The sequence below is a fragment of the Anoplophora glabripennis genome, unplaced genomic scaffold, assembly GCF_000390285.2.
Source record: "Anoplophora glabripennis isolate ALB-LARVAE unplaced genomic scaffold, Agla_2.0 scaffold794, whole genome shotgun sequence".
Classification (NCBI taxonomy): domain Eukaryota; kingdom Metazoa; phylum Arthropoda; class Insecta; order Coleoptera; family Cerambycidae; genus Anoplophora; species Anoplophora glabripennis.
Genome location: NW_019417297.1, coordinates 136,367 through 149,138, shown reverse-complemented (window position 1 = coordinate 149,138; position 12,772 = coordinate 136,367). Strand labels below are relative to the sequence as shown.

The 12,772-nt window shown below is 43.3% G+C and overlaps 3 protein-coding genes and 1 pseudogene across 3 annotated transcripts in view; 3 read left to right on the top strand and 1 right to left on the bottom strand.

Moving 5' to 3' along the window:
- LOC108911475 (uncharacterized protein KIAA1109) overlaps positions 1-5,127 on the bottom strand; it is a 32,582-nt gene extending 27,455 nt beyond the window's left edge. The window contains exons 1-16 of the mRNA XM_023456147.1: positions 4,688-5,127; positions 4,493-4,636; positions 4,277-4,442; positions 4,110-4,227; positions 3,882-4,059; positions 3,735-3,827; positions 3,573-3,671; positions 3,033-3,518; positions 2,542-2,807; positions 2,328-2,485; positions 1,973-2,276; positions 1,710-1,916; positions 1,457-1,651; positions 715-1,400; positions 357-665; positions 33-302 (exon numbers count right to left, since the gene is read on the bottom strand). Coding sequence (XP_023311915.1) covers positions 33-302; positions 357-665; positions 715-1,400; positions 1,457-1,651; positions 1,710-1,916; positions 1,973-2,276; positions 2,328-2,485; positions 2,542-2,807; positions 3,033-3,518; positions 3,573-3,671; positions 3,735-3,827; positions 3,882-4,059; positions 4,110-4,227; positions 4,277-4,442; positions 4,493-4,636; positions 4,688-4,928 — 3,920 coding nt within the window. The 5' untranslated portion in view covers positions 4,929-5,127. The remainder of the gene's footprint in view (positions 1-32; positions 303-356; positions 666-714; positions 1,401-1,456; positions 1,652-1,709; positions 1,917-1,972; positions 2,277-2,327; positions 2,486-2,541; positions 2,808-3,032; positions 3,519-3,572; positions 3,672-3,734; positions 3,828-3,881; positions 4,060-4,109; positions 4,228-4,276; positions 4,443-4,492; positions 4,637-4,687) is intronic.
- A 486-nt stretch (positions 5,128-5,613) lies between these two features.
- Positions 5,614-7,926, top strand: LOC108911465 (phosphate carrier protein, mitochondrial). The gene is made up of 6 exons (XM_018716405.1): positions 5,614-5,715; positions 6,314-6,538; positions 6,676-6,896; positions 6,949-7,147; positions 7,200-7,576; positions 7,646-7,926. Exons 2-6 carry the CDS (start codon positions 6,337-6,339, stop codon positions 7,742-7,744), a joined length of 1,098 nt encoding a protein of 365 aa, XP_018571921.1. The 5' UTR covers positions 5,614-5,715; positions 6,314-6,336; the 3' UTR covers positions 7,745-7,926.
- A 990-nt stretch (positions 7,927-8,916) lies between these two features.
- On the top strand, positions 8,917-10,283 carry LOC108911464 (annotated as a pseudogene).
- A 253-nt stretch (positions 10,284-10,536) lies between these two features.
- Positions 10,537-11,612, top strand: LOC108911463 (phosphate carrier protein, mitochondrial-like). Its single transcript, XM_023456144.1, has 4 exons — positions 10,537-10,731; positions 10,788-10,986; positions 11,049-11,425; positions 11,493-11,612. The coding sequence occupies exons 1-4, from the start codon at positions 10,573-10,575 to the stop codon at positions 11,571-11,573; spliced, it is 816 nt and encodes a 271-aa protein (XP_023311912.1). The 5' UTR covers positions 10,537-10,572; the 3' UTR covers positions 11,574-11,612.
- Positions 11,613-12,772: the final 1,160 nt, after the last annotated feature.

Below are 12,772 nucleotides of genomic sequence, written 5' to 3'. Positions count from 1 at the left end.
AAAAATTTCTTTACCTCTGGGCTTCCGCTTACTTAATCGAGGTCGAAGAGAACCTCCTGCTGACTTTTCTGTCACCGAGCCCGTTGGGACTGGTGTAAACGTGGGGCTCCTTGTCCAAAGATATGTCTCGTTCCAAGGGAACCACCTTGGGGCTCTCGCAGACCTTTTTGGAGGGTTTGGACCTGGTTAGGGTGTCCTGGAGGGTGATTTCGTTCACGATGTACGGAGGCGTGCGGAAAATCAACATGCCCTCGTGTAGAACGCTCTGCCCGAAGCCCGGGTCTCTTCCCGCTTCATTTATTCTAAAAAAATCAAATGTAACTCACTAAAAAACTAAATTAAGCGAAATTATTCACCGGAACGCCGCGATGTTCACCCCCTCCTCCAGGTCCTTCTTGCTGGGTTTGAAAAACCTGGTGCCGTTCTTGTTGCTGCCGAAAAAGACGCAGCCACCGGTACAGCCGCACTTCCCCGTCGTTTTGTTCATTTCCGGCCACAGGAACCACAGTTTCCTCAGCTTGTCGTCGTGCATCTTCAGGAACTTCTGCTGGAGGGCGTGCAGGTTCGGGTCCTTCGTGTCGGGCGATATTGCGGACTCTACGATGAGCGGGCCGAAATTGACGGCGCCCACCTCCAGCCAGAAGTCGGTGTTGTCCATGTTCACCCTGAAAGTTTCGATTTTTAAAGAGGAACTCGACCGAAACGGGGGCTTACTTGGAGTGGTTGTACTTGTGGGGATGCCACAGCAGCTGCCTCAGCGACATGCTGTAGATGATGCAGCTCAGGCCGGAACTGACTTGTTTGCCGTGCAGGTTGCAGCTCGCCAGGCGTATCGGCGACACCCAAAATTGTAGGGCGGCGCCCGATTCGACGAGCCAGAAATCGATGGCGTCGACGGCCACGCGGCACAACTTGTACTTCAGTTTGTGTTCGTTGAACACCTCGGGGTTCTCGTCTGGGGGCACGGTGCTCCTTATAGAACCCTTCTTGTCCTCCTCCTTCTTCTTCTCCAGGTTATTCTTCGTATTTTGCTTCTGGCTGTTGGAGACGCCGGCAGACTGTCCAGACTTACTCGATACGTTGGCGGTGTTCTTCGGCTGTAACAATTGCTGTATGGCTTGCTGCACGTGCTGGACGTGCACGTTCTGGGTGGATTGGGTGCTTTTTTTCTTCGTAACGGGTTGGCTCAAGAGAATATCGTCCTTCGGAGAGTTCAGTTCGTTTTCTTCGTCTCCTAGGAGCAGGATCAAGGTCTCCAGGCAAGCTAGGATGGAGTACAACTGTGGCGTGGTCAGTTTCCCGCTCAGTTTGCCCAGTTGGATCTCCACGAGCCAAGCGTACTCGACGGTGTCTTGATCCAGGGATTGTCCGACGTCGGAGAACATGGCGTGGCCCCGTATCTGTAAAATTTTAAACAGGTTAACGTGTAAAAAATGGAAATTGGTCATCGGATTACTTGAAGGGCCGACAGAGAGAGTTTTCCTTGGTTCAAATGCTTGTCGCGCGATGAACGGTTCACGTTGTCGGACACCAGAAGCACTGCAGGGCTTAACAACAGTTGAAGTTCGGTTTGGTCGTACCTTTTCTTCATTTCGAAGCCGACTCTCTCGACTAGAATCACCGGGCACGGCGGATCCTTCTCTGTACAATTCTATTAAAAAAAAAAAAAAATGGTGAAGGAAATGTTTTTATTAAAATTTTGTTCTAACCTTGAGCAAATGCGCTTGGACGTCGTGCATGATAATGGAAACGTCCACTTCCAGAGGCCTGTAATACCGATGGTCGAAATCGTCTCTTAACTCTAAAGGAATGTTGGCGGAACTGTCGTCAGATTTAATTTCGGAAGTCGTGCTGCTCTCCGTCGTCGTGGTATGCTGCAAGTCCGTGAAGACTTGATCTTCCCCGAATATATTTTCCTAAAACGAACAAATAATTGCCGCGTGTCGTTACCGACAGATACGATACCCGTTACCTTAAAATTCATAAAGTTCTTCAGAGCAGTGCCGTACAGCAGGATGACCGACGGTCCTATCTCCAGCTCGACACTGACCATGTCCGATTTTAAACTGGTCGGGTCGAATTTTTGGGTGCCGTCGGGCGAACGTTTCCGGTTCTTCCTCTGGTGGGGGAAGCGCATGGGGGACAGGAGTATTTCCTCCTTGACGGGCGTGGAGATGTCCGCTTGCGGTTTAGGACCCAACGGAGGGCAGGGGTGGTAAGTGTACACGATGTTTATGGCGCCTATCGGCACCCACCAGAAGTCCACCCATCCGGCGCTGAAACGTACAAATTCTAGTAACGGTAAGAGAGTTTACGCGACTCGTTACCTATTTTGACAAACGTTACGCCATTTCGGTATGACCTCGGTCTTCTTGGTAGTGGAACCGTCTTTAGATAGTACTTTGGCGTATTTCTCTAGAGCCAGGACGATGTTACGGCTCGTGTGGAACTCCGGAATAAACAAACTTAAGTCTATACTCTCCCCCTTCAAAAAAAAACGGTTATTAATCTCGTTTTTTCGCCTTAGAAGAAAAAGCGTACCTGTATGGACAAATTGACGGGAACCGTATCCGGTAGGAACTCGTCGAAGGGAAGGTCGAAAGATAGATGCAAAAAATGAGCGCACAACGCCAGCTGAGTGTTTTCGAGTCTGTTACGTTGGCCGACGCTGCTGCAATCGATCCAGTTGTACTGGTTGACTAGAGTGAGGAGCTCACAGTGTTTCAGTGTTAACCCGAATCGCCAGGTGTAGGGGACGAAGTGCATCAAATCGGGACGTTGTTTGGAGGCCCAATCGTTGATCAGGTCTTCGGAAACACAAAAACGGTGCTTCAACTGCTGCTGCGTCTCATATAGAGCGTAACTTTAAGTGGGAGTAATTATTTTTTTAATTAAAATAAATAGATTTTTAAACTGAACTTAAATTCTTGTCTACGCCGTCACTGGGCAGCACACAGGCCTAATTTAAACATGACCCCCACTCAAACTTACACTCGGTATAAATTTTTTTTACATAAAAAGTCAATTCTTACCTGTAAAAAACCACTTGTGGAAAAAAATCAAATTGACGGTAGCCTTGCAACCCGTCAGGTTAACCTCCCAAAGCTGGTGATCATTCCACACCAGCGGATAGTGGCAGAGGATGCAGAATTCCAAAGTCTCGCTCTCGACAAAGTCCCTGAACTGCAGACTAGTGGTCGCTTCAAGGTGCAACAGCTGCCCGTTGATTTTGGTGGTGTACCCGTCCTGCAACGTTGTCCACGGTATAGTAATCTCCAGATAACTCCCGGCGCCCACATTGACGTGAACCGCGTTCGTTTCTTTGTCCTTCGTGAAGAGGATGTCTATAGTGGCTTCGTTTTGCATGAGGAGACGTACGTCAAACGACTGCATCTGCCTCTTCTCGCCCGGTTTCGGCGGCTTCGTGATCTCCATGGGCAGGTAGTCTTGCGGGTAGAAGAATTTGAACAAGTGTTCCCTCTGGCGGTCCGCCCATGGCCCGTAACTGAAATCTGTACCTAAAAAACGAAGCAAGAATCAACGTAAAATTTATTCCGACAATTCCGAGTTACCTTTCCCGCATTTTATGTCAACGCCCCACTGCGGAGCACTGGATTCCACGATATCTCCGTTGGCTAGAGTTATCAGAACCGGTTCTTCTGGTACCACCCCTATGAGAAACAATTCACGTACATTAAGTCAAGTTTTAAAGTGATTTTTTCCGTGTACGATACCTGGTTCGTCCATATAAAAGTATAATTCCAAGTCGTTCGAAGACATCAGCACAAAACCTTCACCCATGTACCTTGGAGGGTCATCGAGCATACCTAACGCAAAAAATCGTACATATATTAAGGAACAAATCTATGATCGAGTTTCACCTGTATATTTCGGGCTGGGTGCAAGCATAACCTTAACGTTCTCAGCTTTGCATTTCACAAAGTGCATGAATCTATCTAGAGTGCAAACGGCGGGTTTCGTAGAATAAACAAAGTGCGACTCCTCAAAAGTAATACTCAAAGTCGTTGGTATGAGTCGGTTGCCAAAGACTAGACGACTCTACAATAAATTTTGGGTAATTCAATCATTTTTTAGCATGTACAACTTACAGAAGAAATATCACATTTGATAACCGGAATCAGGTCCCGCCACGTTTTGGCCATAGCTGCTTCAGGTTTCTGCTTCTTTCCCGACTTTTTCTGTACGGCCTGAGTTTCATTTTCGGCCCTAAAAAAAATGTGCAGAAACCCTTACGCAATAACAGTATATTACTAACCTTTCAATATCTTCCGCCACCTTATTATCGTAATTGTTATTGGGAAATATATTTGAGCCGAGGCCAAAAACCTTCTCCAGACGTGCGTATATCTCGGAACGATTGTATACATGTAGTTCGAATCCATTTAGCATTACAGACAGTCTTGTATCAGAATGGGAGAGATCTGAAAGTAACTACGTTAAGACGAGCCTAAAGGAATTTGTATAGCCTTACCTTCGCTTACGTCTTTTGGAACGTAGGATCTCCACCACCGAAAAATCAAGTAGCCATCTTGAACCCTTGCAGCATAGTCCTGCGTTATGTATATCACGTCACGAAACATTATTTTACCGGAGAGAGCGTTCATGGTTAGGGAACCTAGGGGAATGACGGTAAGTTAAAGAATATATATTTCGTGATGCTACGTACCTATTTTGAAGAAACCTTCGCTGATAAAAAACTTGTTGACTATTTTCGTTATGATATAGCCCACCACCCTGGAGTTGTAGAATGTTATGTATATGACCCAAGAAACAGCGAATACCAGGCTGCAGAGCAACATGGCAAAATTGGAGTCCATCTTCAAGTTCTCCAGGTTGACGTGTTGGTTCGACGACACATTGGTCATCGAGACCTCTTCCTCGAAGTAACTTGCGGTTGTTGTATCCATGATGGATTTTATTTTATTTATGGTAAAATTAGTAATAGCACAAATTCTACATTTCGTTGAAACGTTTTTTTACTTCTATTTATATTAAATTCACACAATGACACAGTACTAAAGGGCGTGAGACTAATTAACTTCATTTTAATAGATAATTATCGAGAAAAACGCATTTTTATCTTTTATTTACCTTTGACACCTTTGTGACGTTTTGTTTGATACCGAATGTCATTTGTTGACCGCGTTCATAGCCAGGTATGGCATAAATCCGATTGGAAGCGAAATATAGAAACAAATTATTTAAAATATTTGCAAAATCAAAGAATTATCACCAGTACATAACTACATTTCATAAAACTGTCTGTTAGGTTCTCTTCATTCAAAGTATTTGTTTATTTTTATATACAAACCTACTTGTTGCGACGAATAAACGCGGTAATTTAAAGGATGTTAATAAATATGTATGCTAGTTTATCGACAATAACAAACGGCGGTAAATTTAAAAAATAATCAATACATATGGGTTACGAAACAAAATTAAATTTAGAGCCGTATCCTCTCACAATTCAAATGATTTTCAGAGGTAAATTCTTTCAGTTAAATGCAATTGTAAGACATGCGTGCAATAGCACAAAGTTTGACCTAAAATATTTGATAATGAAGGACCTTGAACATTGACCACGTGCCCTCGTAATGCACCCAGTTGCGCAAGGGACTGCGTGGAATAGTGGTTAATATTTTACAGGTCGCGATTTACTTACGCCTCTAGCGGCTGACGGCCATTTTTAAGACGGTAAGTCCTACAATTTTGCAACTTTTTTCAATTATTTAATGAGTTACAGAGCACTTATATGTTTTTACCACTTTTTAAGCGTTGTTAAATTATTATTGATACTCTTTTTATCATGAATTCCTATAAGTACGTGTATAAATGTTGCTTATGTAATAAATTCAGCTTTAATGATAACTTTTCCGACATTCTGTAAATTCAAGTGAATTACAATTAAATCAATAATAGCCACATAGTTTTTAAAGTATTCAATTTCCTTGGTTTTCGCTGTATTACTTTAAATTTTGCGGCTTTGTTTCGTTACTGGTAATCCATCTTCAATAATCTGTTATATAACTACTCGTTAGTGAGATAAAAGTTCATTGCAATCAAAATTTGTAGGTGCTATCGATGAATTAACATTTTCCAATGAAAAATCGATAAAAAATTGGATTATCCTACGCACGTTAAAGTGTCACATGCCTTTCTATGTCATGTTTTAGGTTATGTCATATGTCACTGTCACATTATCGACCTTCGCGCTAGGATATACGACTGTCTTAACTGCCAATAAATCAATTAACGAAATCGTAATTGACACATTTATGAATTTGTTTTGCAGACGACAGTAGCACCGACACCACCATGTTCTCATCGTTCTTCTCCAAGACTTTCTGCCAAGCCCCGGAAAACAAGTCCGTAGAAGCTGAGTCGAAATGTGAGGTACCGCAAAGGGGGCTGGTACAGTCTCTCGTCGCCGGACGACAGATCGCCGCCGCTGCCGTCGTCGAAGGCGACAGTTGCGAGTTCGCTTCTTTACACTACTTTGCGCTTTGCGGACTTGGAGGTAGGGAATAAGATATTTACAACTGACCTTTTCCGAAGCTTAATCCTGTTTTCCTAGCACTCCTTGAACTCCAATTCGTAATGGTATAAGAAAAAATCAGTTTTATTCGTGCTGTGCTAAATAATTCCATTTTTAAGGTATTTTATCCTGCGGTATCACCCACACAGCCGTCGTACCTCTGGATCTCGTCAAGTGCCGTATCCAGGTCGACCCGGTTAAATATAAGAGCGTTTTCAATGGTTTCAAAGTGACGTTGCGCGAGGACGGAGCTAGAGGCCTCGCGAAAGGCTGGGCCCCCACGTTCTTTGGTTATTCGGCCCAAGGGCTCTGCAAATTTGGACTTTACGAGGTCTTCAAAGTAAGTCTGCGCTTTGGTTTCTTCCATGGCCGAACTAATTTGTTATCTTCAGGTGATATACAGTGATATTATTGGAGAAGAGAACGCGTTCTTGTACCGTACGTGGTTGTACCTCTCCGCCTCCGCTACCGCCGAGTTCTTCGCTGACATCGCGCTTTCGCCCATGGAAGCCGCTAAGGTGAAAATCCAGACCACCCCCGGATTTGCCAACACCTTGAGGGAAGCCTGGCCCAAGATATACGCTGAAGAAGGTGAATTAATGCTATTTATTTCGTGTGTTGAGTTAAACGGTGTGTTTTCTAGGTCTCAACGGTTTTTACAAATCCCTGGTGCCTCTCTGGATGAGGCAGATCCCCTACACCATGATGAAGTTCGCTTGCTTCGAGCGTACCGTCGAACTCCTCTATAAATACGTCGTGCCTAAACCGAGGGCAGATTGCAGCAAATCCGAACAGCTTGTCGTCACGTTCGCTGCAGGTTACATCGCCGGTGTATTCTGCGCCATCGTTTCCCACCCCGCCGATACTGTCGTCAGCAAGTTGAACCAGGAGAAGGGTTCGACTGCTATCGAGGCCGCCAAGAAGCTGGGAATGGCGGGGTTGTGGAAGGGGCTGATGCCTAGGATCGTCATGATCGGTACGCTTACCGCCCTGCAGTGGTTCATCTACGACGCGTTCAAGGTGTGTAGCGTTTTTTACCCGTTGGAGTAATTTTTTGGTGAAAGTTTTCAATAACGTTTTTTTTTCCAGGTGGCGATGCGTATGCCACGTCCACCACCCGGCGTCATGCCCGAGTCCTTGAGGTTGAAGTTGGAGGCTCAAGAGGCGCAAGCACAGCAAAAACAATAAATGAGTTAAGTTTTAATTTAATGGACTTTCCAACATGAAAAAATCGCTAAATTCAGTATTTAAGAATAGTCGGTCATATTTAACATGGTCTCGTCATGTCCTGATTTAATATTTTTAAGTTATATACCTCCATTATTCTAGATTATTGTATATAGATACAATTAATACAGTTTGGAACTGTTCGTTTTGTTTTATTTACTTTAGATACCTAAAAAGTACAAAATGAGAATCAACTTGTGTAGTAGAGTAGTTCAAATGAACTGTAGATAAAAGATACAAAGGGCGATTCCTTTGCTCGTGATTGTCATATTTTGAACCTGAAAAGAGCGTCTGATTGGTTGAATTTAAATAACTATGACAAAATTTTAAATTCATCCAATCAGATGCTTTGATTTCAGATCATGAGTGAAACAACTTGGCTAAAAATTGCAATCATCTAGTAGGCGCTAACTTGAATTGTCAATTTAATTTCAAATCAGTTTGATGTTTGATTAAATTGAAAATGTGGCCAATATCAAAACCCAGTCAATATGAACAGTGCAAAGAAAATAATTCTATGACAAGCAGAAAATTGTGTAAGAAATTATGATGCCACAAAACATATACTTGGAAATGTAATTCCTTGGATTATTCTTAACTCTAAGAAAAAAAGTTCATACCAATTTCTGTCCTAAATATCTTTGAAGATGTTTACGTTGTGATTAATCCTGGGTTAGTGATTTAAATTTAACTTAGTAACGATAAAAATTAATCGAATTTAATAATTACTTCAACGGTGGCATGGAGAATATAAGCTCATTCTGGAAATTGGAGTAAATAACGTCTAAAACCACTTGTTAGACAGATATTTTTAAAATTATGTGCCGATGGTTCTTTATCGACTTTTAATGATGACATTTTATTTGAAATCGTATTTACAACAGAATCTCATGTTTTTTCAGTGAAATACAATTAGACAACAAATTATCTAATTTCCAAAATTCGTTATGTCACTAGCCCAAGTTTCTTCAGACCACACCAAACATCTTCAGATATATTTACGCATTGTAATATTTTTCTGTATCCAAAACTAAACCCTCATTGAACGAACTATATTTTCTTAAATAAAATAATCCAAGGAACCACCTCCTAATTATGTTTTTGAATCAAGTTATACTCTGAATACTTCCGAAAGCAATTTTTAGATCGTTCCATTTTATTTTCTCGAGCTGCATGTCGGCCATCCACGAAAGACTTTGACGTTGAAGCTAACCGAACGGAGCTCGTAACTGGCCGTCAAGTTGCAGCTGCTTCCGTAGCACAAGGAGACAGTTGTGAATTTGGATCGCTCCAGTATTTTCTGCTGTGCGGTCTGGGAGGTAAACTAATAGTTTTAAGTAGTGGTATTGTGAGCTTCATGCCTCAGGTGAGACGACTGACGAACGATTACGCCATTTGGATGTCCATCTTGCGAGATGTTTGAGTGTGGGCAAGATATAACCTACAAAGCATATGTCATATCTTAAATGTCATTGCTCAGTGCCTACTGACAGAAGGCAAGGCACAGTAGGTGCAAAGTAATACTTTGAGTAGCAATGACATTTACGGCTTGATATATACTTTGTAGGTTATATCTCACCCACATTCAAACCTATAACATTTTCGAGCTTGTAACAGTTACCGAAACGTCTATTTAAGGTATTATTTCATGCGGAACGACCCACACACTGCTTGTACCCCTGGACCTCGTAAAGTGTCGCATGCAAGTCGATCCCGGCAAATACAAAAACATAAAGAACGGATTTAAAGTGACTCTGAGCGAGGACGGAACTAAGGGCTTAGTCAAGGGCTGGGCACCCACTTTATTCGGGTATTCCGCCCAAGGTCTCTGCAAGTTCGGCTTGTACGAAGTGTTTAAAGTAAGGAATTTCTAAGTATCGATCCGGAATCGGAAAAATCGTTGTATTACTTTCAGGTCTGGTATGCCAATTTAATTGGAGAGGAGTACGCTTATCTGTACCGCACCTGGTTGTACCTAGCGGCGTCAGCCAGCGCCGAGTTCTTCGCCGACATCGCTCTGTCGCCCATGGAGTCGATAAAAGTGAAGATCCAGACAACTTCGGGTTTCGCCAACACGTTAAGGGAAGCGGTCCCCAAAATGTATGCCGATGAAGGTTATTCGGGGTCGAGAGTGAAGTCGCACTCTCTAATTTAACATTCTACGCTTTGTGCAGGTATGAACGCCTTCTACAAGGCTCTGGTGCCCCTCTGGATGAGGCAGATCCCTTACACCATGGCGAAGTTCGCCTGCTTTGAGCGTACGGTGGAGATTCTCTACAAGTACGTGATGCCCAAGCCCAGGGCCGAGTGTACCAAAGGCGAGCAGTTATTAGTGACGTTTGCGGCTGGATATATCGCCGGAGTGTTCTGCGCGGTCATTTCGCACCCGGCAGATACAGTGGTGAGCAAGTTGAACCAAGAGAAGGGCTCCACNATTGTGAGCTTCATGCCTCAGGTGAGACGACTGACAAACGATTACGCCATTTGGATGTCCATCTAGCGAGATGTTTGAGTGTGGGCAAGATATAACCTACAAAGCATATGTCATATCTTAAATGTCATTGCTCAGTGCCTACTGACAGAAGGCAAGGCACAGTAGGTGCAAAGTAATACTTTGAGTAGCAATGACATTTACGGCTTGATATATACTTTGTAGGTTATATCTCACCCACATTCAAACCTATAACATTTTCGAGCTTGTAACAGTTACCGAAACGTCTATTTAAGGTATTATTTCATGCGGAACGACCCACACACTGCTTGTACCCCTGGACCTCGTAAAGTGTCGCATGCAAGTCGATCCCGGCAAATACAAAAACATAAAGAACGGATTTAAAGTGACTCTGAGCGAGGACGGAACTAAGGGCTTAGTCAAGGGCTGGGCACCCACTTTATTCGGGTATTCCGCCCAAGGTCTCTGCAAGTTCGGCTTGTACGAAGTGTTTAAAGTAAGGAATTTCTAAGTATCGATCCGGAATCGGAAAAATCGTTGTATTACTTTCAGGTCTGGTATGCCAATTTAATTGGAGAGGAGTACGCTTATCTGTACCGCACCTGGTTGTACCTAGCGGCGTCAGCCAGCGCCGAGTTCTTCGCCGACATCGCCCTGTCGCCCATGGAGTCGATAAAAGTGAAGATCCAGACAACTTCGGGTTTCGCCAACAAGTTAAGGGAAGCGGTCCCCAAAATGTATGCCGACGAAGGTTATTCGGGGTCGAGAGTGAAGTCGCACTCTCTAATTTAACATTCTCTACGCTTTGTGCAGGTATGAACGCCTTCTACAAGGCTCTGGTGCCGCTCTGGATGAGGCAGATCCCTTACACCATGGCGAAGTTCGCCTGCTTTGAGCGTACGGTGGAGATTCTCTATAAGTACGTGATGCCCAAGCCCAGGGCCGAGTGTACCAAAGGCGAGCAGTTATTAGTGACGTTCGCGGCTGGGTATATCGCCGGAGTGTTCTGCGCGGTCATTTCGCACCCGGCAGATACAGTGGTGAGCAAGTTGAACCAAGAGAAGGGCTCCACGGCCCTAGAGGCGGCCAAGAAGTTGGGAATGGCGGGGTTGTGGAAGGGGCTGACACCGAGGATCATCATGATCGGGACTCTCACGGGATTGCAGTGGTTTATCTATGACGCGTTCAAGGTGAGCGAGCAAAGCACTGAGGAAGGTTGAATTCGAAGCAAGGGGACTTATGTGGGTTGTTTTTCAGGTTATAATGAGAATGCCGCGACCGCCGTCCGGTCAGATGCCGGAGTCTTTGAAGAAGAAGTTGGAAAAACAGAACACTTGAATGGGAAACTAGATGTCCGTCTAGTGTCTAGTACATCTTTAAAAATTAGTGTAACTTTTTATAGAATTAATAAATTAAGTTGAATATTTGGCAGTTTTAATAAAAAAATATCTGGGTTTGGAAAGGAAAGGAAAAACTTGAATAAAAACAGTTCACTGTTTAAACTGTGCAACCGTAAACATTCTCTTTCCATTGCACGTGTTGGTTGGTCCTGGGCACATAAACAAATGGGGGCTTTAGTTATTCTCAAATCTCACTTTTCCTGTTTCAGATACAAGTAAGTATTATTTTTTAAAATCTCAACCAGAAATTTAACAGTGAAGACGCACAAACACACTACTGTCACTAAACACTGAAATAACTTTGTAAGGTTATACACTTGCACTATATAAAACACTTCACTAAGTACCACTTTAAATTTCATAAAATATCTCTGTTTTCTTGAAATCTCTACCACGAAAAGAAATGGTAAAACCCTTGTAAAACAGCCTAGATTAGAGAAGTATATAAAACAGTTTAAATTTGTAGTTGAAAGAATTGCTAGCGCCCTCTATGATTTATCTCTTCCTCTATCACCTCTATCTTGGTGGAGTGTTCTATTAGTTTTACGATAAAATAAGTGTAAGTGACTAAGTGAACTTATGTTAACAGACTGAATGATAAAATTTGATATTAATTTAGGATGCACAGACGTCTAAAAAAAAATCTTCGATTCCCAGATCAAAGAAGCCGACTGATAATTTGTGCGACTGACGGAGACAGCCACAGTGATAGACCATTGACATTGACAGGCACAGAGAGAGAGAAAGAGAAGTGACGTGCCGGTGTGTGCGTTCCGTAATTAGCTCCAATAGAATTTCAGTGATTGCTCCGAAAGTTCGAAATTTGTTAACTAACCTTATTAATAAACCGCACATCAACAGCTGATGCAAAATACGATGTGTGCATTGTTTCACTAGGTTTGTTCCCTGATTCAGTTCCTAGCGGGCAGCCGACCAGAGCACACGTGTTTTGTGAAAGTGTAGTGCAAGGAGCAAATTCTACCTGCCTTTATTAAGGCTACCTGGAAAGAATCCCTTTCTTTCCTTTTAATCACCGACCTAATCCCCGGCTTAAGCATAGACGCCGTCGGCATCTTTGTTACAGCACCTGTGCCGGGGTTATGCCCAGGTAAGTTTTTACTTATTTATCAGTTATTT

Bases quoted from the DNA above. Each gene is read 5' to 3' on its own strand.
- LOC108911463 (XM_023456144.1), top strand. From the start codon at position 10,573: ATGCAAGTCGATCCCGGCAAATACAAAAACATAAAGAACGGATTTAAA. The intron at 10,732-10,787 runs GTAAGGAATTTC...TATTACTTTCAG, and splicing joins GCTTGTACGAAGTGTTTAAA to GTCTGGTATGCCAATTTAAT. The intron at 10,987-11,048 runs GTTATTCGGGGT...CGCTTTGTGCAG, and splicing joins CAAAATGTATGCCGACGAAG to GTATGAACGCCTTCTACAAG.
- LOC108911465 (XM_018716405.1), top strand. From the start codon at position 6,337: ATGTTCTCATCGTTCTTCTCCAAGACTTTCTGCCAAGCCCCGGAAAAC. The intron at 6,897-6,948 runs GTAAGTCTGCGC...TGTTATCTTCAG, and splicing joins GACTTTACGAGGTCTTCAAA to GTGATATACAGTGATATTAT. The intron at 7,577-7,645 runs GTGTGTAGCGTT...TTTTTTTTCCAG, and splicing joins TCATCTACGACGCGTTCAAG to GTGGCGATGCGTATGCCACG.